The sequence below is a fragment of the Triplophysa rosa genome, linkage group LG21, assembly GCF_024868665.1.
Source record: "Triplophysa rosa linkage group LG21, Trosa_1v2, whole genome shotgun sequence".
NCBI lineage: Eukaryota > Metazoa > Chordata > Actinopteri > Cypriniformes > Nemacheilidae > Triplophysa > Triplophysa rosa.
The window spans coordinates 5,947,987-5,975,986 of record NC_079910.1 but is presented as its reverse complement, the minus strand read 5'-3'; the positions used below and the strand labels follow the sequence as shown (position 1 = coordinate 5,975,986).

At 37.4% G+C, this 28,000-nt stretch overlaps 1 protein-coding gene across 3 annotated transcripts; it reads right to left on the bottom strand.

Moving 5' to 3' along the window:
• Window positions 1–37: 37 nt before the first annotated feature.
• On the bottom strand, window positions 38–27,990 carry dgkaa (diacylglycerol kinase, alpha a). Of its 3 annotated transcripts, none has more exons than XR_008965160.1 (25): window positions 27,777–27,966; window positions 17,355–17,442; window positions 16,969–17,045; window positions 12,795–12,924; window positions 12,376–12,450; window positions 12,229–12,278; window positions 11,961–12,035; window positions 10,945–11,061; window positions 8,089–8,206; window positions 7,285–7,373; window positions 6,838–6,951; window positions 6,446–6,544; window positions 4,863–4,949; window positions 4,490–4,563; window positions 4,311–4,385; window positions 4,040–4,125; window positions 3,814–3,903; window positions 3,281–3,441; window positions 3,049–3,113; window positions 2,844–2,934; window positions 2,325–2,502; window positions 1,797–1,914; window positions 1,342–1,402; window positions 1,019–1,162; window positions 38–931 (listed from the first exon to the last, which is right to left on the bottom strand). XR_008965160.1 is itself a non-coding variant. In XM_057363458.1 (25 exons), the coding sequence occupies exons 3-25, from the start codon at window positions 17,419–17,421 to the stop codon at window positions 1,082–1,084; spliced, it is 2,178 nt and encodes a 725-aa protein (XP_057219441.1). In that variant the 5' UTR covers window positions 17,422–17,442; window positions 27,777–27,820; window positions 27,915–27,990; the 3' UTR covers window positions 38–1,081. The 3 variants fall into 3 exon arrangements, 2 of the variants coding, with proteins under 2 accessions (XP_057219441.1, XP_057219442.1); XM_057363458.1 differs by having other exon boundaries at window positions 38–1,162; window positions 27,777–27,820; window positions 27,915–27,990; XM_057363459.1 differs by lacking the exons at window positions 38–931; window positions 1,019–1,162 and having other exon boundaries at window positions 1,338–1,402; window positions 2,338–2,502; window positions 27,777–27,973.
• Between the last annotated feature and the right edge of the window lie 10 nt (window positions 27,991–28,000).

Sequence of the window (28,000 nt, the reverse complement as noted above, 5' to 3'; positions counted from 1 at the left end):
CTCTTGATAGCAAAATGAATAGACACAAAGACAAAAATTAAACGTTGAAATATTTATTCAGACAAATTCACAAAATTAATGGAATTTCTGCATTCTCAAGAGCACAATAAAATGATGCCTGCCTTAAATCAGTGATTCTCAATATTGGTCTTGGGGACCCACAGAACTGCACTTTTTGCACGTCTCCCTCATTAAGGAGTTAAGAGCCACTGCCTTAAGTGTTCTGTACAGCAAACCCAAAGAATATATAAAAGAGAAGGTGTGCAACATGCTATCTAAAACCACAAATTTGCCCATTGAATTATCTAAATTTAAGGAGCATTAGCACACTAAATACATTACGTTTCATCCACACTGTGCAAATGTATGAAAAATCAGTTTTACCGAACTGACTCAATCCATTCTGGATACAATAAAAATGACCCAATAAAATTATTTATACATTATACTGTTAATTCTGTTTCAATATATTATCCAAACAGTACACCTGCTTCTTATACAGCAAATAAATTACAATTCAATGCACTGAATCTAGTTGTTTAGGTGGGCACCTGGATGAATAGTGACATATATAATGATTTGTAACTGCAATGACCAGATGATTGACTTTATAAACTAAGAACAAAGAAAAAAGGCTGTGCAATTGGCATATAGCAGTCCTTTTTAAATCACCTATACAGCAAAGCCACTGAATAGACTGTGCATCAAACCTTAGCAAACGGATCCATATAGTGGATGCATATTAAGATTATCTTAAAAAAACATCCATTTACTTGGAATGAACTGTGCAATACATTTTTCACAGCAAAACAAAATCCATGCAAAAAATTGCATGACCTATACTGTTTAAGTACAGTTTGATGCACAATTCATGTTAAGATGGGCTGAGGAAGAGATCTGTGAAATCGTCACTGCATGTAAGAGCTATCTCCTAAAAGAGTATAAATAAAAATTGAAACCTTATTAAGCATTTGTTGCAGAGATAAAATTAGACTTTAAACAGATGTTGTCCATTAACCTGATAATGCACGCAGATTTGTACAGCATCTTTCATACATAGCATTGGACAGGTATGGGTAAACTATTTCAGGTTGAAAAAGCCAGTGGATTTGGCTTGAGGGCCCATCAGCATATTGGCTTGGTTCTTATGTGTAATATGAATCTGAGAAAGAGAAAATAAAATGGATACAACAAACATGGTTAGTTAAATCTTGCTTAAAGAAATGGTTTATCCAACATAAATATACATTTTGCATGTAAAAAAAACAATAAAAATGACTTATCATTGAAATTCAAAGTGTTTAGAGAGGCAATATTTAGAAAGCGGTTGAGGGCACTCACTGTACAAGGTGGCTGCATCCACGGCTCTCCATCAATCTGCATGGGCATTGGTTTATTTGTCCTACAAACAAGAGTGCATTTTTGAATAACAACCAAAAACAATTATGCCTTATTATTCATTCTTTTATTCAATAAAAATGACAAAAAATAATGAATTATGCCATCACCGTATATTTTACACCCAGAGATTATGAGTCAATAGTAAAAGTTAAATTTAGTTGGCCATCTGATAACCTCTATTACATGACAAAAGAATGTCTGTAATGTAAATGAAATAGTTTACATTTCAATAAAATGCAAATAATGACTATGTTAATGAACCATACAACAACGGCCAATTATAAGCATGTCTGTGCATGTCTTGGCTTGTTCGTGCCATTGTGAGCTTGGTTTTCCCCATCAGCCTGAACGGGCACCCGGTTAATTTATGAATAGTCTGAAACAGTTTGTCTCACCTGATGGTAATCTGAGATGTTTTGGCGAGTCGGACAGCGCTCTTCAGCCCTGTGTATATCTGTCCCATTTCAATGGCTCCTTCCAAACCCACCACCTCCATGCGCTTATCACTGATGTCTGTGTGGACGGAGCAACATGTCATACAATATTTTTTATAAACATTTATAATGTAACAGTCAGAATTCACTTCATGATCACACCCATTTTCTGACCAGAACGATTAAATGGGCCTGTTTTCACTCCCATGCCTCTGCACGTGTGAGCCGTGGGTTTACGGTTAAATATAGTTTGCATTGTCTCTTTAATAACAGCCTTTTTGTGAAGCCTGCATTACATGCTCACAAAACACTACGCCCAAGTTGCTGAAACAGGCATTCACATTAATCGAATTTGTGTTTCCAGTGAACTACTTCGCTGCTTTCTTCAATCTATGTTTCTTTTTTGACTTTTTGAAAATACAGTATGTTTTCATAGTATAATCATATCAAGATAACCCTTTAACAGTTCCTGTTTGGGAACCAACCTACCCTGCGGGCTCACTTTTAAGACTTCAGGGTCCACGATGACCTCAGGCAACTCCTGGTCTGCTTTGTCACTTTTTTTGGCTTCACCCCACAGGTTGGACCCGCCGTGCATGCTGGGAATGTTGAGGACAGCTATACCCTCCAGAGAGAGATTACTGAGATCCAACGGTGTCCCACAACACTGGATAAAGTCAGACATTGTGTTTGGTTTTCATATTTTTAATTCCCAATATTTCAAGCCAAATGCTTGCAACGTGTGTAAGCACATTTTTAAGTAATGAATTGCGTTTTGTTCATGGACTGAATTAAAGCCCTTGATCTGGTAGATTGAAATGGGCCTGGCTACAGCAGAGCTCCAGGAGACAACTGAAGCAGATTTATCAAAACTCCCTGACAATGCGGATGCTTTCAGAGGGGAAGAAACCCCAAGGAAAAATGAAAACAGGTATGGCCAAGAACAAACCGATTATTGTCTTTTTAAAATTCTCTTCATAATGCACCTTGCATGTTGAAATATCTCACCTCAATGGTGAGACACTCCTTTAGTTTCTTACAAGATCCAGAGATGGTCTCAGAGGTGGCAAATTCGAAGTACCAAAGTTTGTTCTTCATTCTGAAAAAAAATAGTGTAGTGGTTTTACTATTCAATTATTAAAAATAGCACATTATTATATTACAGTATATATTATTATAAACATGAACAACAAAAGATAGATCTGATGCCCACCTGCTGTTAAACTTCTGAGGATGTTTCTCTCTCATGGTGTGGAAGCGATGAGCAATAGACGCATCCTGTCAAAATAAACACAAAAACAAATATTTTCATGACGAGACAATATAAGCTTTCAGAAACAACACATTTTATTGATCAAATGTGATTATTTTATCATCGCTAAGATGCTACTGAAGCAATATTACACGTAATTTGTTGAATGTATACTGAACTGAATGTGTCGTACCACTCCGATGGAGAAATAATTGTTGATGATTTCGTAGGGCACTGGGTCACCTCTGTCCTGGCTTTCCTCCGTAATCACCTGTACACTCCAGCGGTCCATCGAAACCACAGAACTCCCCTCTATGTCTTTCAGGATTCGGCCCAGATCCATGCCATCATAACCTAGAACCAGAGGACTGATAAGAACTGCTCTCTGAACACAGACAGGGCAGGTCTACGGAAATATTTTATTCTCGTAAAAGTTCACGCCTACGTGAATCAAGTGTACTTGCACAGTAAATAATAAGAGGCAGAAGTCTGTAAAGTTATGAATTTATGAACACTAAATAAAACATAAAATAAATAAATTGCAGCCAAATAACAATTTTAACAATACAGAAGAAAACTGAAATTTCAATACGTTGCTTTTACTCCATGTGAAAATGTTAATGTTTTGGGGTGGTTTAGATGTTTTGTGTATTATTTTGTCGTAGTTTTCTCTTTTGGTTCAATGAAAGGGTGTATAAAGCACAACTTGTAGTACGCTCTCCTCACCTCCACCCCATCGCAGACACCGTGCCAGATCATTTCCTGTGCCAAGAGGAAGCACAGCCACAGGGGGGCGCACTGGCAGGTTGGCTTTATCTTCAGTAAAGAAATGAAAATGGTTAGTTGAAAGTGAAGTGAGAACAAGGTAAACATGTTTACTATCATCCTAAAATCTCAAATCCTCTTTTTTCGGTACTGGAAGTATCAAAGAATCAAAGATTGCGTTTTCAACCTATGGCGTCAAGAATCCAGCCCACTGTGCCGTCTCCTCCACAGACTAATATCCTGTAGTTTTCTAGATCTCTGAAGAAATGCAACCTGTTTGAGCATAAATGGCTACAGATTAAAACCATACAGATGCTTTGCCTATATAACACAATGTAAGCAACAAAAAAGTAGTTTGGCCATCAACAAATTCAATCGAGAGAATGCAGGACACGTAAACAAAACAAGATAAAATCACGCACAGATCAAATATATTCGAGTTTTTAAGAAATCTTTACCCTGGTCCTGGTCCGCCATTGTTAAGATTATAAACTTGCAGAGGATTCAACAAGTATTGGAATTTTCGAAGGATTCTGTAAAAGCATATATTTATTGAAAGAACACGAAAGCATGTACATGTCTGATAAACCTGATAACAATACCAGCTAGATATCACTTTGTAAAAGGATAAGCTCACCTCTCTCCCTGCTTTCCGCCACTTTTAGGGTTGACAAACACCAAAAGTGGATGTGTGTCAGGAATTGGGCTTATCTGTGTGGGCACAAGAAGCTGTGTGTTACTGTCACAATGATCTTATAGAATATGTTGTCCTGGCCTGAAATACCTTCTAAAACTGAAAAACGAACTGCATAAAAGAAATGAGCCAAAGCATGTTTTTAAAATAGTTTGTTTGTTTATGTTGTCTGACACAGCTCAACCAATAGTGTGAGTCGGGAGCAGGACTATCTGCTGTCTGACCAATGGGAGGACGGGAATGTTTAAGATATCAAATCAGTATTTTTGCAATTCTGTCAGGTGACATTAGACAGACAGTCCAGACCATGTCTTACCTGTAGTATCTGTCCGTCAGGTGTAGTGTTGAGCTCACTATCATCACCTGCACATGAACATCCATTCTTAATGCTGTTCTGCCTCTCCTGAGGAAACACACAGACGACACAAACAACAGAACTGGTGAACACAGAAGAATTAAAGCATTGCATAATTGTGTTTTTTCTTGACTAGTCTTATAGGGGTGGTTTAAACTACACAATCATGTTTTTTAGAAAAATAAAATGACAACTACTCAGTGCAGTCATAACACTTTACAGACTATATGTAATGTCTGATAAAGCTGTACATCTCTATTATACGGAGCCCCTTTAGGGACTTGGTGGTGGAAAAAATATGAAAGGTGAGAGAAAATATTTTTTTAAACTTTTGCGATCCCCTGAGAAACATTGCTTTCCCTCGCAAAACATTTGCGTTCTCTCGCAAACATATTTGGGTTATCTCGCAAAACATTCTGTGATTTCGGACAAGCACTTGTTGTCCCGCTCCTTGTATTAACAATGGAGCGGTTCATATAGTAGATACCCGGACCAATAACTTGTGAGCTAAACGTTATTATAACACAAATAACACATAATTCCTTAGACAAGGATCTACAACCTAGTCTTCCTCAAAACGAGAATATAAATTGATCTCTATATGAGCAGGCGACATGGACAAGTCTGAAGGGACCGTCTGCAAAGTGAATGTAAACCCGAAAAGCGTTACTACAAAAATAGTCATTAATAATAACTTCAATGTTACACACCGTGTCACCAAATTCAGTTTACACATTAATGTTTTCTTGCTGAATTTAAACTGGTTTTAGTTATACTACAGTATGTAGCATTTGTACCCTAATGATCTTAAGGTTTTGCACTTTGCAGACGATCCCTTCGGTCTTATCTCAGCCGGCTGCCGCCTGAGATCAAGGCTCGGTTTGTGGAAAATTAAGTTGTAGTTCATCGTTTACATTACATAGAATGAGGTGTCATTTGTGTTATAAAAACAAACTCTGTCAGCGGGACATTAAACATGAAGCGTTTGTCCGAACTCGCAAACATTTTTTTTTCATAACGCAAATATGTTTGCGAGAGAACGCAAACATTTTGCGAGACAATGCAAATATCTTTGCGAGGGAACGCAATGTTTCTCGGGGGAACGCAAAAACTTTGTGAGATAACGCAAAATAAAATAAAAATTCTCTTCCTTATATTTTTCCACCACCACGTCCCGAAAGGGGCTCCGTACTATTATGACCAGCTTATGTTTAATCCATTTGTTGAATAATTTGCTTATGTAGGAAACAGTCTGCTATTAAACTAATTGTAACTGTGCAAATGTAAGCATCTAGGACTATATATAGACGGTTTCATCAGACTCATGGGTTTGAAGTTAACTTCCAGTCTGTGTTTGTCTAGTGGCTAATAATATAACTATTTATATTTTATTTTATTTCATTTATATTAATATTTAATTTCATAATAATTGTATCAAATAAACATTACATGACATTTACAGTATATAGCGCTTTTCTGGGTACTCTGAGCACTTAACATGGAAGGGGGAATCTTTGTTTCTTGTCATTGTAGAATTATATTACCTTAATGATGGGGTATATGGCCCACGGGGGTAAAATATGGTCCCTTAAAAGGCCACAGTGGCATTCTAAGGGTTCCTGAGTCGCACACTCATCATGTCTCTAAACGTAAGAGGAAAACACAAAACTTGAAAACTACAAACGGTTGGAAGTGAAATGCTCCATCACTGTAATGATGATAGATATAATCATATAACAGAAATCATTAGAACACAATCATAGTTAACAGAAAACATGATCCTAATCTGATTTTTATGGTGATTAAATGAGTTATAAAAGCATTTTTATCTAACTTTAGCTTAGTAATATGTAATGATTACAAGCAGTAATAATAGCAGTATTTCCTTTTATTTACAGGTGACTATTTAATAACTACAATAAAATACCAGTCTCACCAATGTGTGACACCAGATGCAGCGTTTTCCAGTAAGGCCATGCTTTATTTTCTTTTGACACCTGTCGCACTTCCCTGAATCACAGTTTCCACTCACCCAGTCGTGAGATGCAATCTGCATGCAAACAAATGTTGTATGCTGTTTACATTTGCAGTGTTGACTTAGGTCATTCAAATACAGAGCAGATCTGGGCTGGTTGAATACATCTAACATAAATATGTCTCAGTGCTGGTCTGTTTTGAAAATCAAAGTCTGTATAGGCAAGCACCTTTGTTAGAAAAATGTCCACAATTATAAGATTCACGTTCATAGAATGCACATGACAACATGCCCCGACAACAGGACATGTTGTCACACCGGGGTAAGTTGTCACAACTGAACTATTAAAGCCTATGTTCACTATGTGAGATTTAAAACAACTAAAATCAAATGAAATTGTGTACTTACCCCTGTCTCTTTCTTGGACTTCACATATGTGCGGCTGCATGGAGCTGGGTTCTTATTGGCACACCGGCCGTGCACTGTGTATTTACAACCTGTGTATGACAGCAAACTGTTGTGATACAAAACTGATTCCAGATGAGAACTAAACATCGCTTTACTGATTAATAGTTAAGAAACCGTTGCCACTATCGCGTCACATAAAGGCAAGCCAGTGCGTGTCAGGGCCAACTGCATTCTCACTTCTAAGACTTTAAGTAGCTTTAAATGGCCTTGATGGTGGAAATACAGCGACTTTGGCTACTGACACCTGTTGATGACTTAATAGCTCTGGCCCGCAGGTAGAAAAGCGGCTATTGTCACATTTCCAGGCTACATCTTCAAAATGTATTAAAGGTGCCGGTGTAATTTTTTTGGAGGATCTATTGACAGAAGTGCAATATAATATACATAACTATGTCTTCAGAAGGGTATAAAGACCTTACATAATGAAGCGCTATGTTTTTATTACCTTAGATTGAGCTATTTCTATCTACATATACAGCAGGTACCCTTGCATGGTATTCGCCATGTTGTTTATACAGTAGCCCTAAACGGACAAACTGCTCTATAGAGCGCGTTTTGTAAATATGTTTTCGGCAAAGAAGCGAAAACGTGACAACATCTTAGCCCTGTGTCAGCCTCCGTAGTGCTTTGAAAGGGAGGGGTGAGGGGTGGAGCAAGCCCTTGGTTGCAGTTTGCAAACTCACCACTAGATGCCGCTAAACTTCAAACACTGGACCTTAAACTATGATTGTATTTTTTACTCACGGGTGCAGCAGAGACCCTGTTTGCGCAGCCCAAGCAGCATATTCTGACACACGTTACAGTACACAGGCTTGTTAAAATGCTTCATCCGCCACAGATGCTGGCCATCTCTTTGGTTCACCTTGAGAAAAGAAAAAAATATACAGAATAAATTAAATTCTCAAAAGTCAAAATGTGCAAAATGCAACACTGAAATCAGCAAAAATGTGTCACGTAAACATATCTTGGTATGAGAAATGCTGTTAAACACCCTTTGACCACCCAAAAGAAAGACATCACACGTCAAATGCGAGTTCTCAGTTTATTCTCCAAAGACAGACGTATCAGAGCAATTCGATCCACATTTAGTTAATGTTGACACATTAAATATCTCCATAAAGTCTTCTAAGCTATAGCCGGTTTCAGTGGCAACAACATAAACGCTATGTGGCTCAAACTTAACTTCCGGTAGACCTCTGTAAAGAATCAATAATTGCTGAGTAGTTTTAATTTAATTGAATACAATAAATTTACAATAATCATAATTGAATATTAATATCAAATAAATTGCTAGCCACTAGCCAGACTGATAACCAAACATAGACCAGAAGTTAACTTTGGGCCAGACGTGTGCGTGCGTCCGATAATAACATCTTTAAAAGTGCAAATGTTGGATTAAAGAAATACAAAGGAAAAAAGCTCTCATGTTAAGATGAAGCGTGCTGTAAATTCAACATTAGTCACTGGATAAGAGAGGCACCATATGAGTAATCCACACGGGTATCTTCTACTTATTTTTTACAATTTGCATTCTTATCCCACACCTACTGGTTACTCTTTATGAATTCAGAGGCCGACTGGAGGTGTCGAGGGGGGCTGAAGACATTGTGACTCACACGTTCACATCAGGGCTTTATTAATAGAGTCAAATCTTCGATTATGATGAGTCAGAAGGGAACTACAGCCGGCCAAAAGATCTGAAACTCAAACCCACGCAGACGTAACTGGGCCTTACGGCCCGACATAGCCCTTGTACCTCAACTATGGGCAGGTGGAAATAGCACATCGGGAAGTCCCTGGCTTATGTGGCTGAGCGGGATCGTGCCACAAGAGTTTTAAGTGATTCATCTCCATATTTAACTGTCAGTGACTGTTGGCGATGGGTGTCAACAGCGGACGTGTTCAATAACTGCAACTTCCTCACACGTCTTCGTTGATGCTTATGTGGAGAAACTGTGAAACATCACATTAGGCCTAAATGTTAATGTATGGTGTGACAATGACACGCTGTGCATTTAGCATAAGGGGTTGAACTCATCAGCAATTCATGGTGTTTTATTACATTTAGTTTACCAAGCGATGGATAAAGACACTTTTGGCATTGTTGTCATGCACTGGCAAAAACGGCAGTGTGTACTGAAGTACTTTTGCCATTAGATATCTAGAGTTCCCAGTAATGGAGAGCGTGAAGCCAGGAAGAGGTCTAGCGTTACTTGATGGATGCCATCTTCAGCTTTCATGATGAAGTTGCCAAGTGGCTTGCTTGTAAAATAAACGTATGGACGCTTCATTTGTTCAATGTTGGGGAGCATGTAACTGAAAGCAAAAACCTGAGTAACAGCCCCTTTAATACGATCTGAATATTTGGTTAAATCCTTTTCTGTTAAAACTGCTTGCACATGTCCATACATATTTGTACAAATTGTTACAAATTTTAGTTTCAAAATGTGTGTGTGAATTGCTTAAATGCTTACACACAAGTGTGACAGTCTTTGCACAAGTGCAAAGTCAGCAGGCTTTTGGTGTAACAACAGAGACTGAAGTGTTTGCCGGCTAGAGCTCACACACAATAAATAAATAAAACTTTCCCTTTATCTCTCTTTTCGACATATGTTTAGGTGTGTAGGGAAACCTTGATCAAGCTTTACGAGGAGTGCATTCTGAAAAAGAGAAACATTGGCTTTACTGTATGATCTTTGAACAGAGATACAGCCTAGGACGGCCCGAAAATAGCACCTCAACACTCTGATTTTGCATCTGAAGCCAGAATGTGTGACAGCGATTTGCCCTCCCAACCCAAAGAGATCTGTAATCGCTCCGCTCCAACTCCACTCCGCGTTTTCTCTGTCCTGCTCCTCATACAGTGGTGAGAGAAACTCAACTCCAAGTTCACTCCAAGACCCACCTAGACAATCTATCTCAAATAAATATTTTTTAGTGGAATTATGGGGAAATATGCACATTCGTGTTTCCCCCTGTCATTATATCATTTAAATATATCATTTTAATTGCAATACAAAAATACCTAATGATATTACATGAAAACCACTGTCATTGCTAGTCATTAACTGAACTGAACTATTTATGTCATTTACCACAATAGCCAAGTGACTTGCTAAACCCACCTTAACCCAATGTGTGACCCACAAGCGGGTCATGACCCACAGTTTGAAAGCACCTGCATTACAGAATTTGCACTGTTACTGCTCTGTTCTTTCAGTTCTTGTTTTGTTGTATTTGTTGTAAACAGGCACGAGACACGTTTGTGCAATTTCTATAAAGTGAAGGGGAATGTACATATGACATATTTGTAAGTTCACCCGGCAGCCACATTTATTGCAAAAAGCAAGAAGAACTTATATTGACGTAATTCTATAAAACTGTTAGAAACAAATACATTGTAATAACATTCAAATCAAGAATAAAATCTGACAACAGTAAAATAAATTAAGCAAAAAACTATTTTTCAGGCTGGTTCACGTAAAACGCATAAAGACATATCACACAAGCGTTGGCCGTTCAATCTTTTTTTCTGACTGCGAATAGTCTCCCAACACTGGCAAATTCTAGCATGCAGTTGCACATTGTTTTTGTTCTCACCTTCAGTCCCAGTAAAACCAGCAGCGGGATGTTATTCATGCCTCCCTCCACCCATTCCTCCAATGACACGGTTCCGCTGCTGTCCGAATCAATCGCTGTCATCATATCTTTCAGAACCTGAGAGTGAGGGGGAAGAAGTAGGTGAAGATGTGTTTTTGTAAATGTGCCTGTGAAGAACAAGTCATCTAATTTCTGCTACAATCAGAATATATTTTATTAGGGCTGTCAATCGATTAATTGCGATTAATCGCATCCAGAATAAAAGTTTGTGTTTACATAATATATGTCTGTGTGAGGTGCATATTCATTTTGTATTTATAAACACATACACATACACATACATGTATACATATTTAGGAAATATTTACATGTATTTATTTATATTTACCAATAATTTAAATTATATATAAATGTTTATTAATTTTCTTAAACATATGCATGTATGTGTATGTTTTTATGAATACAAAATAAATATGAACAGTACACAGACATACAGTATATTATGTAAACACAAACTTTTATTCTGTATGCGATTAATCGTGATTAATCGTTTGACAGCCCTATATTTTTTTAATGACCCCCTTAAGTGAATTTGCAGTATATAATAATTGTTTAATGATCGTTGTGATATACTTCAAAATAAGGAATTGTCAAAGAAGCAACATCATGCAAATCTTATTATTTGTTGACTGCCTTTTCTTATTTTGCTCCATGACAAGTTGATTCTTGCCACATGAGGTAGGAATTTCTCTTCGACAGGGTGTGGTTACATCTGGAAACCTTATGCAGAGCACGCAGGCATTTCACTTGTCCTTGGCAAATACAGACCGTTCACTATATAAGCGTTTTATACTAATCTGGTGTTATTTTCTATATCCAACTCTGGATAAACGCCTGTAGACATGACCCGTTTTAAAATTTGATACTTTATTGAAAATGTTCACTTTATTTTTTTAGAGGAAGGGCATCATTTGGCCCTCACAAGCACAACCAAACATGCACACACACAAACTCACAGGCTGCAGTTCAGACACATCCCAACCAAGGTAGTTTGCTGCATGCATCATCTGGGCAATAATGCGGTCCACTTCCTGTTTCACAGAAACATGACTGGTTAAAGATGTTACTAAAAAAGAAATTAAAGGAATATGATTCCGTCCTGTTACGTAATGAGGATTTAAAAGTACTGTAAATATAAATAAATGATGCACATAATAAACAAAGATTATTTTAGTCCCTCGTGTTACATGAAAGTATTATATATATTTTAGCTTGAACACCCACCGAACTGTCCAGCACTCCATTGCCATCTCTGTCATAAAGTCTAAAAGAAACTGTTAGGGGAAAACACACGACGTGACTCCAGAATTGTCAGAAAATTCATCAATATTAATGTACAGTAAAACGGCAAAATGTATTTAAATGATTTACATTCAAGTTTGTCCCGTGGTTGCCCATCTTCCAGAAGAGAGAAATAACAGGACACATCCTTCAGAAAGACGTCCTCTTTAGACAGAAACCAAAAAGTGAATTATATCACCAATGTTCTTTTGACTGTGGATCAATTTTTAACAATGTGACTTGTTTGATTTTTAGAGCACAATCATTTTCATACTATTTGGCAGCATGTCACAAATTGACAGCTTTACTTACATTGACTTAAGTTACATTGTTTTAATGCCAATTTCTCTCCTTCAAATGTAATAAATACAGATAAAGAGCTTAAACGATAAAAAATGATTGGCATTTACGGTATGTACTATCAAAGACTGTAAGTCCCGTTGATTCACCTATAGACGTCCTCACTAAATCAAATGACACAGACAAGGAGGTGGAAATAGTTGACTCACTGTTTTCAACTGATCTAGCCGACTCTGAGTTTTGGAAAGATCTGAACAAGCGTTGGCACAGATCTGCTGGGAAGTCGTCCTCTTCCAAATATGTCTTCAAGAAGAGCCGGAAACCCTCTTCATCTATGCACTAAGTGAATGTAAAGCAATAATGAAAATATGATCAATAAAAACCGTCATGCTACACAAAAGGCCTTTATGAGTTTCCCTCAGGCACATCCATTACAGTAACATAGCAAACGCACACAAATATACATGTGGACAACAAACTTTTACAATGTTTTCAATATATAAACCCTTATAATAAATATTCTAAATGATGCCATAGAAGAACAACTTTGACTGTATTGTTCAATAAAGAACAGTTAACGTCTGCTTTCTGTTTCACAAAAGGTTCTCTGTACTGGAAAAGGTTCTTTAGACTATAAAAAGTAAAGGAATGCTTCTTTTAAAAGGTTTAACAAGAGTGTATTGTTGGGCTTTTCATAACTCGATTTTGGTAATCACAACGTACACGTTATGGAAACTAATACAGCCATAAAGATATCTGAGAGTTTCTCAAGGGAATGTATCAGAGATCCAATTAAATTCTGCACTACAAACCTAATCCTCATTCTACTAACTGTATGATCTTCCCGTCCTACTTATCAACAGAATTAAACAAGAAAAAAAGCCAAAGGTTATATTCAAACTTCAAAGGCCTGAAGACATAATTATTCTTATAGTAGTACAAAAGAAATATCATAATTGCCTGTATGACAAAAAGAATTTGACAAAGAATTTCAATATAAGATTATAATTTATTGTTTATTGTGTTTTGAGGATGTGAATAATATTTAAGAATGTTAAAGTCTCTGTAAACCGGAAGTTGTGATCGTTTTTACTTCCGTATTCTGATGCATTTCTGAGTGTAACAGATTACAAATGAGAAAAAAGTGGGCGTGGCTTGTTTTTTCACTGCGATTTGATGTATAATAACAGCCGTTGCATTTTGAAATGGAACTGCCAGCAGACGGACAGGAGTTAACGGATGCTCCGCCCAAGCCGTCTAATTTACGTCATTTAAGAGGGATAGTGATTTTCAGATTTTAACTTAAGATAATGAGGGCACATGAATTTTAAAAAGAGAATGACCCACACTGATAATCTATTTACAATAAACACTGCAATATTTCATGAAAAAAAATTGTAATTGTAATTCTGTCAGGTTCACTATCGTCAAAAATGATTGACAATTAGCATTAGGGGTGACCACGAATCGTCGAAGATTCGATAGGAGGAGCCTGATTCGACTACCAATCTCACAGTGGAATCTTCGCAGAGGTGTTATGCAATGGGGATCATGCCATTTTGGTTATATGGGCAGCGGTATAGCAGACGGGCACGCACTGAGCCGCTAAAAATATTATTTATGATGTAAAGAAATGGGACATTTTTAGGGTTGGGTACCGAAACACCCGGCGCATATGAGCAGTCTGGCTATGACCCAGCACAGGATCGCGTCTCTCTGCGTCTTCTGTGCTGTGACCGGTATAGAGAAGCAGCACATTCCGCACGCACCCAATGATGACTCGCAAATGAATGTGTACACAGTTTCCAAACATATGTCTCTTACTTAATGTTTGGGCATTTAAATATGAATTAACACCTTCTCTTTAAATGCACGTAGTCCGCTACTTAGACTGAACTTTGCGCTGCATGATACAAAAATAAGTGTTGGGTGTAACTAGTTACTAAGTAATTAGTCACTGTAATTTAATTACTTTTCCCTTGAAAAAGTAAAGTAAGGGATTACTCTTATTTTTATATAATTTAATTACAGTTACTTTTGATGTAATTAAACTAAATACTTTGTGTAATGTGTGTGTGCAATAGTGGAATTGACATCAAAATTCAAAGTCTAACTTTAAAATCCGTGCTTTAATGTATAATTCTCACATTTGTAATACTTTGGTCAGTTAATAAGAGTACTTTATGTAGTTTAATATTATTTATTTAAATTAATTAAAAGAGCCCTTACATGCCTATCCTTGAATCACTTAACTAATCAAGGTTGATGTAGGATATAGAAAGTAATTAGTAACAAGTAACTAAATACTTTTTGGACAAAGTAATTTGTACAGTAATCTAATTACACTATTGAATATGTAATTAGGAACTAGTAATTAATTACTTTATGAGAGTAACTTACCCAACACTGACAAAAATAAACAAATAAAGTAAAATAACCAAAATTACCACATATATCAAGCACGGCGCACTGGGCGCAGACTTTTGGAACTTGACATTCTCTGCACTGAAAGCAGGCGTGCATGTCAGGAGGACAGAGAAAGAGTGCGCAGGAAAAAAAGGTGAAAGGGACTTTTTGACTGTTTAAATGGTAAGATGCTTTATTGCATTCCTCCTTGCGGTGAATAAAGTAACTTTATTGGTAGTGCAGTGGTAATGAACGTGCTGTATTCCCGTTTGTAAAAAATAATACATTATTATCGAGTAGTTTTAAAAATAGTTTTGAGGCGAGATCTGGTCTAGTATTGTGTGGCACAGCATTGTTACTTGATGTTTAAGGAAAATGTCCATTAATTTTACTATTTGTGGCTTGTGTTTTGAAAATTATGTTCCCTCGCATTTCAGACATGATTCTGCCCCATCTTGTCTTGCTTTTCTTGATCTAGTGGCAGAATCATGACAGAACCTCTTGTTTTATGTGGAGAGAGGCATTCTGGCCCTGTTGGCATTCCAAATGCTCTCTCCAGTAAAGTCTCTGTTCCCGCCCTCTCGTTACCTCGTTATTGCTTGTAATGATTTCATCCCCCACAGCTGTTCCCTCTTGATTTGTCCCCTTATTTAATGCCCCTGTGTCTTCTGTCTTGTGCTGGATCATTGTCGTTTGAGTGGAGTGTTTTGCCATGTGTCCTTGTCACCTGCCGTGTCTTGAAGTGTATTGAAGTCTAGTCTAGTCTAGTTAATTGTAGTCATGTCTTATGTAATATATAATATATAGTCTAGTTAGGGTAGTGAGTCGATGTTCCTGTTTATGTTCCCGTTCCTACCCTAGCTGTTATGTTTTCTTACCCCCTCGTGGGTTTTTGTTTCTTGTTTGTTCTTGTATTAAAGTCCTTGTTACCCCTTACCCGCTGTCTGCGATTTTGGTCCTCTGTCCTTGTTCTCGTGTCCCCTCTCGCCTCATGACACATTTTGCCTAAACACGTTTATTTTGCACATTGACTTGATTCTGGCTTATTTCGTTTTTAATTTTTATTTATTATAAAGGTATATTCAGTTCTAAACAAATTCTGTAAATTAATGTGTGATTGTTTTTTTGTGCATCAATGTTGCGCGCTGTACCCTTAACCACCTGATGTCGTCCACACATGAGTGCACACACGTCTGATTCGACTATCAGTCGACTATAGGCAAGACGTGACAATTCTGAATCGACTATGTAAATCCTTAGTCGGGGACACCCCTAATTAGCATACAGTTTAGATTGGTGGTATGGTTCTTTTCTGGGCAAAAACTCCCTGCCCATCAATGCAGCCAGCATGAATAAGAGCAGTGATAACCCCCCTTAGGGTAAACAGAACAGCGTAATAATGTAACACATTACGTAAAGTAATCGAGACTCATGAAAAGGAATAACAGAAGTCGAGTCCCGATTGTAAATGTGAAGTGGAGCTGGGGATGGAGGAGGGTAATTTGCTCATGGGCTGCTGTTAGATGAATGAATTTTAAAACGGAACCTGTGATAGCGTCGTGTTTCTATAGGTAGATGAGGATTAGCTGATCGCGCTTGACTCACGTGACCTGCCAGAACTGACGCTGTATGCTTGATTTTTTTATTTTACTGGGACTTTGATTGTAATAAAAACATTTGCCGAGCATGGAAAAGCATCATTTACATTTGTTAAACTATGCATTTGTTAAAACTTTTATCTGAAGTGACTTATTCGAGATTTTAGAAACATTTTGTTGAGAAAAATCTCATTGCTTCTAACATCAGTACTGATGTACATACAAACCCTCATTTATCAAGCAGGTACATGTCTGTTTTTGTAGGAGCTCTAATATGCTGAACCAGAAGATTCATATTAAGGGTGGATGTTTTCACGGGTACTCGGACTAACATGCTGTCAAAATAACGAGCTGTTGATGGAAAAGTCGTGTCACTCACCTCTCCATGTCTGTACTTGGCTAATCTGCCATCTGCATTAAACTCCTTTAACACACCTTTTACTGTCAAACTGCAGTCTGCAAAGAAATATAGATCATGAGAAGTGAGATTATTGTATATTACAAAATTACAAAGTCACATGATTTTAGCCACAACATCCATGACAGGTGGGTGTCTACCATTTCAGCCAATTGTTGTGCTTCTTTTTCAGTAACTGTATACATGCACCCATAAGTAAATGGGCCACGGGCTTCTGAGATGCACATAAAGGTTGTTTTTCGACCCTGAGGAATTTGGTGCTTAAGGGCTGTGAGTGAGTCATAGTTCATAATGAAGCAGAGCGTTTAGTGTGAGTAGGTGGGGTGCGTGTGGGCATCAGGACTCACAGTCAATGTACTGCTGAAGCTGGATGAAGTCGATCGGCCTCAGCTCTCTGTCGTCTGAGTCTGACATCTCGACTGCCTTTCAATAACACTGAAAGAGAAAGAGAGACACAGGTGAGAGGAAAACCGACAGGTGGAAAACTGCAAGGCACGTTGGTGCATTAAAATGACGGTCCACACAAAACACATCCTGTCATTTACTCACAATTATGTTGTGATAACTGCTTCGCTTCTTTTTTTAGTGGAACCGAAATGGACAGGTGTGGTCTTTTTTTTTAGGTAAGCTAAGCTATTACAGTACTTTACATATTTGGCATCTGTGAATTTACAGTAGAAAGTAGAAAAGTCAATGCATTAACTAAAACCAAATACACAAATTAAACCAAGTCATGTTTTTTACATTTGTAATGTCGCTTGAAAATGTCTGTCAATACAACAGTACACCTTTTGTAAATATTACAAAAAATATACTGTATATAATTTAGCGTTGATGGTATCCTATAGAAATACCATGGTGCTTTTATACTGTATGAGTGTACTGAATAATTCCCATGCTAATACACTATGGAAATTAGATGATTTGTCAAAGTGCTTTAAATAATACCATGATACATATTTAAAAACATGGTATCAGCATAGTATCAATATAAGCAGGTGAAATGTTGTTTTTTCTTTCAGGTTAAACAAAGATGAGAAATGTGTCCAAATAATTTGCCATCCAAATCGTACAATACTGCACCACACGCCAGCTACTTTACATGAGCTACTTATAGGACTAATGTGTAAGAGCTACACAAGTACCTTAGACCTATGTATTTATAATGTTGCTAAAAAAGTATGTTTGAATATTTTGATTTTATCTTTGGGTGAACAAAGAAAAAAATCCAAAACAGTTATACCCTATTCAAATTAAATAATGATGTTCATATGGTAGTTAAGAAATAAATGTGTAAATGTGTCCTACACTCTTAAAAAAAAAGTGCTTCAGAAGGTTCTTCGATGTCATAGAAGAACCTTTTGGTTCCATAAAGAACCTTTAACATCTGAACTTTTCTGTTCTACAAAAGGTTCTTTGTGGTGAAAAAGGGTTCTTCAGAGTATAAAAAAGCAAGAAAGAGATGGTTCTTTAAAGAACCTTTGGCTGAATGGTTCTTCTATGGCATCGCTGTGAAGAACCTTTTTAGCACCTTTATTTTTAAGAGTGTATGGTGTGACAGCAAAAAAATGTAGAAAAAATACAATGAAGATAAATCTGTCTTATGCTACTTTATATTACAGGCTAAATATAAATATTCTGAATATTATTATTAACAATTGTTTTCATAGTACACAACAGTATGTCAATACTCATATAGAGTGTAACTCATTGTTTTTATTTAAATGTCACAAGTGGAAAGCTAACAAATAAAAAACATGACCCCCAAAACTAAGATGAATCTGAATTCTCCGTTTCAGCTTGGAATACGTTTGTGTTAACAGTCACGCGGATTATACATTTATGAGAAGTGTAATAAACGCCTTGTCAACCTTCATATATTATCTTTTTATTTGTTAATATAAATTGAGAGTGATGGTTAGTATGACTTACAAAGAATGTGACTGTACAATGTCAGGTGACAAGACTAATAAAGACCTAATAAACTAGAGACAAAATTAAACACACAATCTCTCTGTCGCTCCCTCGCTCTCTCATTTTGTGTGTGTGTTGGACAGAAACAACATGTTTCTGGGTCTCATCTGCAACGGAAAATGGATCAGCCAGTCCAGGGAGATTATACAAGTGCCAGGCTAAAGTTTTTCTTATGAACATTCATTAAGGTGTCAAACTTACACAACCCAAACAGTTTTGATGAAGAATAAAAGGGTGACCTATTTAAAGCAAGTCTTGTGTCTAGTGATCTATATTTTTTCCAGCTAAAAATAGTATGAGTATAATAACAGTGATTTTGTCTGTGAACACAGGCAATCTGACAGATCTTTAACGCCACCAAACAAACACGTGTATATCTATAGACCAATTTGTAGTACCGTAACGTTTTTATTTAAGTTTGAAAAAAACAGAACATCTTTATGATCACAGGGAAATTCTTTTTTGGTAAAATCCACTAAAAATGCTGTTTGTTCTGGTCTCATAATGAAAGAGCTCAGTAATGTATTGTTTACGGGCTCTGAGACTGTAATATGACAGGGATCTGGCATATACACCCACTCCTCTCATGTGATGTGAGCACACAAAGGGTCACACCGTTCTCAGATAATTCCCTCAAAAGGTTGGTGTCGTTGCCTAGAAACTTTCTTTGTGTGGCCTGTGTGTTTGCGTGTGGGTGTGTGTATGTGTGTTTGTGAGAGCAGAACGTTGGGAAAACAGAACCAATACTTTTTTGTCAACAGCAGTGTAACTGACAGGTGCACGACAGAGTATTTTGCATGCTTTGACCTATCAATCTTACTCTTTTTTTTTAGAAAACATACAAACATTTTAAAAGATTTGAACATTTAATTTAGTAAATTTCAAAGAATATTTTTTAAAGAATACATTTTAGTGTTCAGATTTGTATTTAAATAAATAAATCTTATAAAGAAATGTCGGAACTCATATTTTTCCCAAACCAAAGTAAATCAAATAGCCTATGTATTTTCCGTGATGAAAATGAAGCCTTATTAGGACCTTTAAAGGGATATTTCACCCCCCCAAAAAGTTCTCACATCGTTATTCACCCATGCTGTTCAATCCCATGTTGTTTGACTTTCTACTGTGGAACACAAAAGAAGATATTTTGAGACATGTCTCCGTAATGGAGGTCAATGGGGTCTAATGTTGTTTGGTTACCAACATTCTTCAAAACATCTTCATTTGTGTTCTGCAGAAGAAAGACAGTCATACAGGTAGGTATAATATTTCCCACAGTATTTCTGAATGTCCCTTTTTCACATCAATGCTGTTTATGTTTGCTGATGTCTGCAGGTCTCTTTCTCTCCGCCAGTCTCTCTAATTGTTTGGGTTGAGCACAGAAGCATGGTAATCGGATTCTGCTCTTCCTGATTGCTTATTTGCATGCGTAGCCCTCCTTTATGGAGGGAGAAAAATCTCAGCTTTAATAAACACCAGTGCAGTGTCACACAGCGATTGATGCTTTTGGCTCAGCTTCCAAATGTCTATGTGATTTTGGAACACCCACACAAACAGTGTATAAGATCATGTCTCTGCTGGACTGGCAATCGTTTCTGTTTATTTAGAAAGAGTTGCCAGTCATTTTTACAATAGCGATACAGATACATTTGCTATTGTGTCCATGCTGCAGTAGTTTCAAGTCTCTGGTATCACTCCACAGCATCTTGCATCACACATTTGAACTCAATATGTAAAAACTCAAATTTATTTATTTTAGTGGGATAATATGCAACCCGTCGTTATTGCAAAATACACATAGAAACGTAGAGAAGCATCTCTGTTTCCCTTTTAGCTCTACAAAGAATGTGAAACATTGATTGCGAAACTCCCAAGTGCATACGAGTCATAGGTTTCGTTTGTATGCTTTCACAAATCTTACAGGTAAAAATGTCTGTAGCATTACGGACGTGGTAGACTGGTGTACTGTAGTGATGAATAGTTTCAGTTAGTGAAGTCAGAGATTCCCCTGTATTGTGTATTGTAGCATTATTTTCTCTTCCTGTTTGTAAATGCGTGGTTGGCAGTAAAACATTTTTTTTAAACATCAATACTATGAAATTTAAGTTTATATTAGGTGCTTGAGTTTTTGCACATGTTTAAACAATTTGTTAATATTTATAGTTGTTTTGCAATTCTCTTAATAGTTGTTCTCCAGCAAAACACAAAAGAAGATATTTTGAACAGTGGCAGCACCCATTGACTTCAATTGTATGGACACAAAAGCTGTGCAAGAAAATGGGTGCTGTCGCAGTTCGGTTACTAACTTTCTTCAAAATATCTTCTTTTGAGTTTAAAGTAAAGTAACAGCGCTGTTACTGCTTGACATGTCTTCTACCTCAAGATTTAGATTTATCAGACACATTTATCCAAATCAACTTACAATGCATTCAGGTATTGTACTTCATCAGTATAATTTTTTTGTATATCAAACCCATGACCTTGGCATTTCTAGCACCGTACACTATTTTTTGTTTTGCAATGATCATTGTTGCATAAGAAGTTAAATTCCACAGCCAAGCCCCTCTTTCTATCTCAGCCATTAGATTACATTTCCATTCCAACCTACCAGAAAAGCTGGATGTAGAACACCAGACAGAGGGCGTGAGGCTCTCAGGCAAGATATAACATTTCTGCAAAAATGCTTGAATGTCAGCTGTTCACACATTAGCTAGTTAGTAGTTTGTTAGCTTTAGTTTCCTTTACAATGCCTATCAAATCTATATTTAGAAATTATACTTTCAAAAGCTTAGTGTTGTTTGGACAATCTGTTCCCTGTCCTTATGGGAACCTACTGTTTTCTATCAGCAATACTTCATAAACTCAAGTGTTTTAGGTTTTTATTCACAAAGGAACATTTTATTGCTCTTTAATAGCTCGAGGGCCTTAATGGAAATCTCAGTAGAAACAGAAATAGAAACATTGTGACAACAAAAACAACTGATGACATACAGTAATACAGTATGTAGACGACTTCGGAAGACGTAAAGAATGCTGGTTCAATGCTGGTCCAGAAGAACTTCCTGATTCTGTTTTTTAACAACTACAAACGTTTGAACAAAATACAACCAACAGAACATTTATAACCAAATTAAAATGTTAAACAAATAGATTTAAAGGTCATGTGTAATTTTTTGGAGGATCTATTGACAGAAATGCAATATAACATACATAATGAACCGTTTTGTTTTTATGACCTTAGAATGAGCTTTTTCTATCTACATACACCACGGGTCCCCTTACATAGTATTCTCCATGTTGTTTCTACAGTAGCCCTAAACGGACAAACTGCTCTACAGCGTGCGTTTCCTAAATACGTTATTTACTTCGGCAAAGAAGCGAAAACTTGACCAGGGCTCTAGACTAACTTTTTGCACTGGTTGCACTGGTGCGCCCAACTTTTTTTCTTAGGTGCACCAGCACAAAAGTTAGGTGCACCCAAATTTTCGACCGCATCGCATTTAACACCGCTGTTTTACCAGTTCACTTTTTTTAAATCGCTGTCCATATAGGCAAAATTGACTTGTAAATAATTAACTAACAATCTGGTCAACATAAAGTTGTTTATTTGAAGCACAATTCTACAAGAAAGGTAACTTACTGAAAAAGTGTTGCTGTTAAAGTGCTTCAGTGAACTGAAATTTAAACTTAAAACATCTCAAGATAAATAGACCAGGGCTTGACATAACCTGGGAGGTTGATGGCTCCATGTCAGAGCAGTGCTTATGATTTTTGGACCGATCAGGCCTTAACTTAACATTATTCATGAAAAAGTTGTCAATCGTTCTTTTCATCTTCTCTCATCATCCGCGGCTACATCCACTCTGTTTAACTGACGGGCCTATAGGCTCCTCCCCTCTCTGTTTAACTGACGGGCCTATAGGCTCCTCCCCTCTCTGTCTGACAGCAGCACACGCATTTTCAAACGTACACACCAGAGGTTGCACTAGACTTTTTTATTGTCTGTCATTTTGACTGACAGGCTCGTAAAAATCCGTCATAATCTATTATTAACCGTCACTATGGTGCAAGGTGGCGTTAGGTGGTAATTAGTATGTTCGTGACGTCATCACGCTGTACTTGCGTCTCGGAACTTGTTGTATTTTAATACAACTGAATGCCCAATAAAGCCGTTGTTGTTTATATTCATCTATATATTTAATGTTTTAATGTTTATGTACATATGTGATTCGATCTGGGAAAACCCAACACATGGTGCAAATTTATATATTACAGTTTTTGATACCACATTCAAGCCCTTTCCAAATCAGTTTTTATTTTGCTCATACCTTGTGTATGGAACAAAAGTTATGGCTGAGGTCGGCTGAAGCGCTAGGATTTTCAGGAACGGAATTTGGAGGAAAACGGGTTTAAAGTTAAGTGATGAAAATAAAAGCACAACAGTCCAGTATCACAAGTAAAAGTCACTTTAGAGTAGTAAAAGACTTACTCTAATAACAATTTAATAAAAAAACATTTCCCAGTTTTTAAGTCTATAAAAATACTGTACAAAACCGTTTGAATAAAACGAAAGTAAGGAAAATGGTGCACGGCACACTTACGAGAGCTCTGCCATTATAACTACACAAGGAAACTAGCAAACATTACGGATAACAACTAATAAGCAGTGAAGCAAGTTTTACGTTGTTTATCATGTGCATAGTGTCTGAACTTTTGATCATCCCTTGTATGTTTTGCGATCGGATAACTCCCGGTGCTGCAGACGGGGAGCTCTGTCATCTCACGAAAACATTGTATAAAAAAACTTTGTATGCCGTAGTTTACACAGGACTGGCGGGAAATGTGCATTGCTACTCCTTCATTCTTCATGTTATGAGGTTTACTTTGATAGGTGAACTGTCTTTCCCGCGTCCCAGCGCGACATCCGACGGGTTTTCCCAGATCGCATCACATAGTCTAGTCAGTAACAATGACATGTGAAAACACGCACGTCCCTTCGCGAGCATATCGCGCTCTAATGAAGGGAAACGGGGAGTTACAAATTGCCCTCATTATAATCCGTCAAAATGACGGACGAACGGCCTTCAGATTTTTCCGTCACTGGTAAAAAAAATCTGTCAATTTTCGTTTAATGCGACCTCTGGTACACACACGTACAGGAAAATCTGAACCATGGCCAATCAGAGGGGGGTCCGCCCTTCACTATCTCTGATTGGTTTAGACCACGATATGGGCCTAATGTGTGTCTGTTGTTGAATCACAGGGAGACTTTCAGAGTTGCGGAAACTTTTCTCGCTCGAACGGCTGGTCGCACCGGTGCGACCTCAGATTTTTCTTAGTTGCACCATTGAGAAATAAGGTCGCACTCTAGAGCCCTGTTGACGACATCTTAGTTCTGTGTCAGTCACCGTAGTGCTTCGAAAGGGATGGAGTGAGCTGTTGGTTGCAATTCGCAACCGTACCGCTAGATGCCGCTAAATTTCATACACTTGACCTTTAGGATTATATATGTAAGATTTAAAAATAAAATAAAGAAACCAGAAATGCCTCTGGACCTGTGTTTACATCTTGCAAAGTGGTCTTTAGAAAAAAAACAGGTCTTTGCAGACATTGGTATCTTGGCCGATCATCTCTAAAAAGCTAGATGAGAGCACTTCATTTAGGAATTTAAGCAAAAGTCTCCATTTCATCTTTGCTGTCTAGGATAAACAACATTAAAGAACCATTGAGATCACAAATGTTTTTTCCTTTTTTTTGTAAAAATGAAGAAAAAACTAGCTTGTTACGAGTAGATCTTTATCAGGATAAACCAAAGCAAATCAAATCATTTTAGCTTTTGCAAGGAAACACAGTAATGCAGCTCACTACAAAGGTTTTGCAATACTGGTTGCTATGGAACGAGTTTCCCCATCAGCTGCGCTGCCTCAGACCGTTGCCAGGACAGGAATGATGAAGGGTGTTATCAGGGGAAGGAAAGCCCGGTCAGCAGTCACGAGTCTTCCCCTGCCACCCCCAATCCACCTACGCTTAAACTACAAACAGACTGCTTTGCATTCAATCTGCTGATGAAAGTGTGAATCATTAACCTAAAAGGGGATCATTCTTGTCCCATTTTTGTGGGGCTGTGCATTTTAGCTCATGCACAAAGCTCATAAATGTACTGTATTTAGTTCTGTACAGTTGCTCTGAAACTATATACACGGGGGAAGCGCGAATCAGAGTTATTATAGTTTTGATTTTAGTTTTATCAAATATTATAAATTAGCTTTTATTTTTAGATTTTTAGTTTCTGTGTAAATTTTAGTTAAAGTTATAGCCATTTTTGGTATATGCTTGTGTCATTTTATAATTTATTGGTTCATTTTTTATTTTGCTATATAAGATTATACATTTTTATTTTAGTTTTTGTTTATTATTATAATTTTAGTGCTTTAAACTTATTTCAGTTAATTTTGAGGCAACATTTCAATTTTTCCTTCAGTTAAGTTTTTCCAATAATTTTTAGGTCAATATTTTATTTGATTTCAATGAACAGAAACATTTTCTTAGTAAACTAAAATAACCTTGGCGCAAATAAACTAACCTGAATCATGGAGCGGATACGCTAAAACAGCAGGCAAACCAAATGCCAGGCAAACTAAAAACCAGCTTTTGCTAACTAAATGCTGACGTTTTGCTTTAATCGCATCTACAGTAAAGCAGACAACGTCAAACTCTGAAAAGGGCAAAAAAGACAGACAAACTGTAAGGCAGTGATCTATCTATACGAGTCACACCCGATTTAAAACAAGCGATGTGCTTGCTGCATGTATGCTACATGTTTTCAATGGAAAGTTGTGGCAGGACGAGTTTTTTTGTAAAAGCAAAGGGGCCTTAGCGCTGTGCAGGAAACCCTTTCAAAGTCACTGGCTGCCCGCAGACACGCCTGAGCTTGCAGAACAGCAAGCGTGTCATCCTCCTCCAGTGAAGTCTGTTGCGCGGTTTGTGCAAAAGCGCACGCTTGAGGAGACACATGTTAGAAACATGCCTACACCCACACTGAGAGAACACTACAGAGAGCAGACGTATAGCAACTGCTGTGCTAGTCTCCTGCCCACACAGAGCAATATCAAGAGTCAAAGCCATGGGCGAAGTGATTAAGACTGCATTAGAAATCATAGACAGCCGTCGCAATTGACTCAGGCAACTGAAAAATGAAAGCATTAACAATTATTGCGTTTGTGAAACTGACACGGGAACATTTCTGAATGAAAATATACCCTAAAAGGCCATTATCCAACCACTGGAAATCTGCTCTCTTCCAGTTTCCAGTCTATGAAACCCCGAGATGATGATGTCTTTTAGCTTTATGGGCCACTGAAAGGACATATTTCTAAATCCCCTGGGAATTCACAAGCTCTTCCGTGTAGCTATATACAGTTTTCATTTACATCATCTTGGCAAAAGAGAAGAAATCCACAGAGCAATAGTTATTCAACCAAATTTCATTCAGCTAGACTTTTGCCTGTTGCATAAATGTGGTTAGATGATCATTGAGGTTTCAACAAGACATCTGAATTCAGCGTCCAAGTTTTTCCACTCCTTGGATTGTGCATTTTATTTGCAAACTCACAGGCAGACTTAAAACAAACCCTGTGATTTTCTAGCCCTGCCCAGAAGCTTAAAGAAAACAGTCCTCTTTATTTTTACACACGTCTTTCAAAATCAGCATGACTTTCTTGCAAAAGAAGATATTTTGAGAAATGTTTCAGTGGTTTTGTGTCCATACCCTGGAAGTCAGTGAGGACCAGCGTTTTTGGGAGAACTATCCCTTTAAATGTCACTGGTCCCCATCACTGAAACAAAAGATTAACACCAACAATTTCTACCCAAATTATGTTTTTCATAAATCATACAAAGTCAACACGAAGGTGTGGAACAACATGAAGGAGTCCTGGTCAGAGTTTTTCATTTTTAGGGCCGATCTTTAAATTCATTAGGCTTGCAAATTAGCCAGTGTTACAAAACCACAAAGACAAACATGCACTACACACACACACACACACTCTCTCTCTCTCTCTCTCTTTCACTCACTCACTCACTCACTCTATAAGTAAATACGAGATGTTTTTGTCAAGAGAAGAGAAGAGTGGAAACACAAGAACGACAGATTTGGTAAGCGATTTGGCAAAACAGAAGCAGAAAGAGAACTTAAAACAGATTGTGCTGTACTGCTGAACAATCGTGTAAGATGTGTATCATTCGGGCAGAGAATAATGCCAAAAATTACACATAAACGGATAGATTTTTTGGTAATATTTGAAGTTTGTACACATGTACAAACGGTTCTTCACAGCGATGTCATAAAGAAACCTTTTTTTCAAGAGTGTCTAGTAAAAAAAAAACGTCCTCAAAAGGACTCTTAAACATCACTGCATGTGTATTTGAAGTTTTTATTCACAGAACAGTGTGACTCAGTGTCCACAGTCCATGCAAATAGTTGCAATAAAACATTCAGGAATGACAAAACAGTCAAAATGCTGCCACTTAATATCCAATATTCACTCTAACTTCGAATCAAAGAGGAAACCCATTATTAGTGCAATAACATAAGCCATCAATGCAAACGAGAACATGACGCCCAGACATGTTGTCAAGACTGTCAGTTCACTGAATGTTTGAAACACGAACATCCAGGTGCCAATAAACAACATGCAAAACAACGGACAATCACTGCCGCCGTCGTACTGTTGTCAACCCACGTAATCTCTCGCTGAACTCCACAAAACAACAAACAAACACGAACGTTTCTTTACCTTTCCTGGCAACCGCGGTCAGCGATAAGTGATTCAATCTTGTCCTGAAAACAGATGCCGAGAGCACAATCGAAAATGTGAGGCAAAGGTGGAATTAAAACTAAAATAAGTGAAGAAAGAGCCGGAACGAGCCCCTACTGTGAGAAAGCGTTGAGCTATGTTTGTCCATGGGAAACGCGACTGAGAATTGACAGTGAACACGCCTAAAATGTTTCTGACACTCC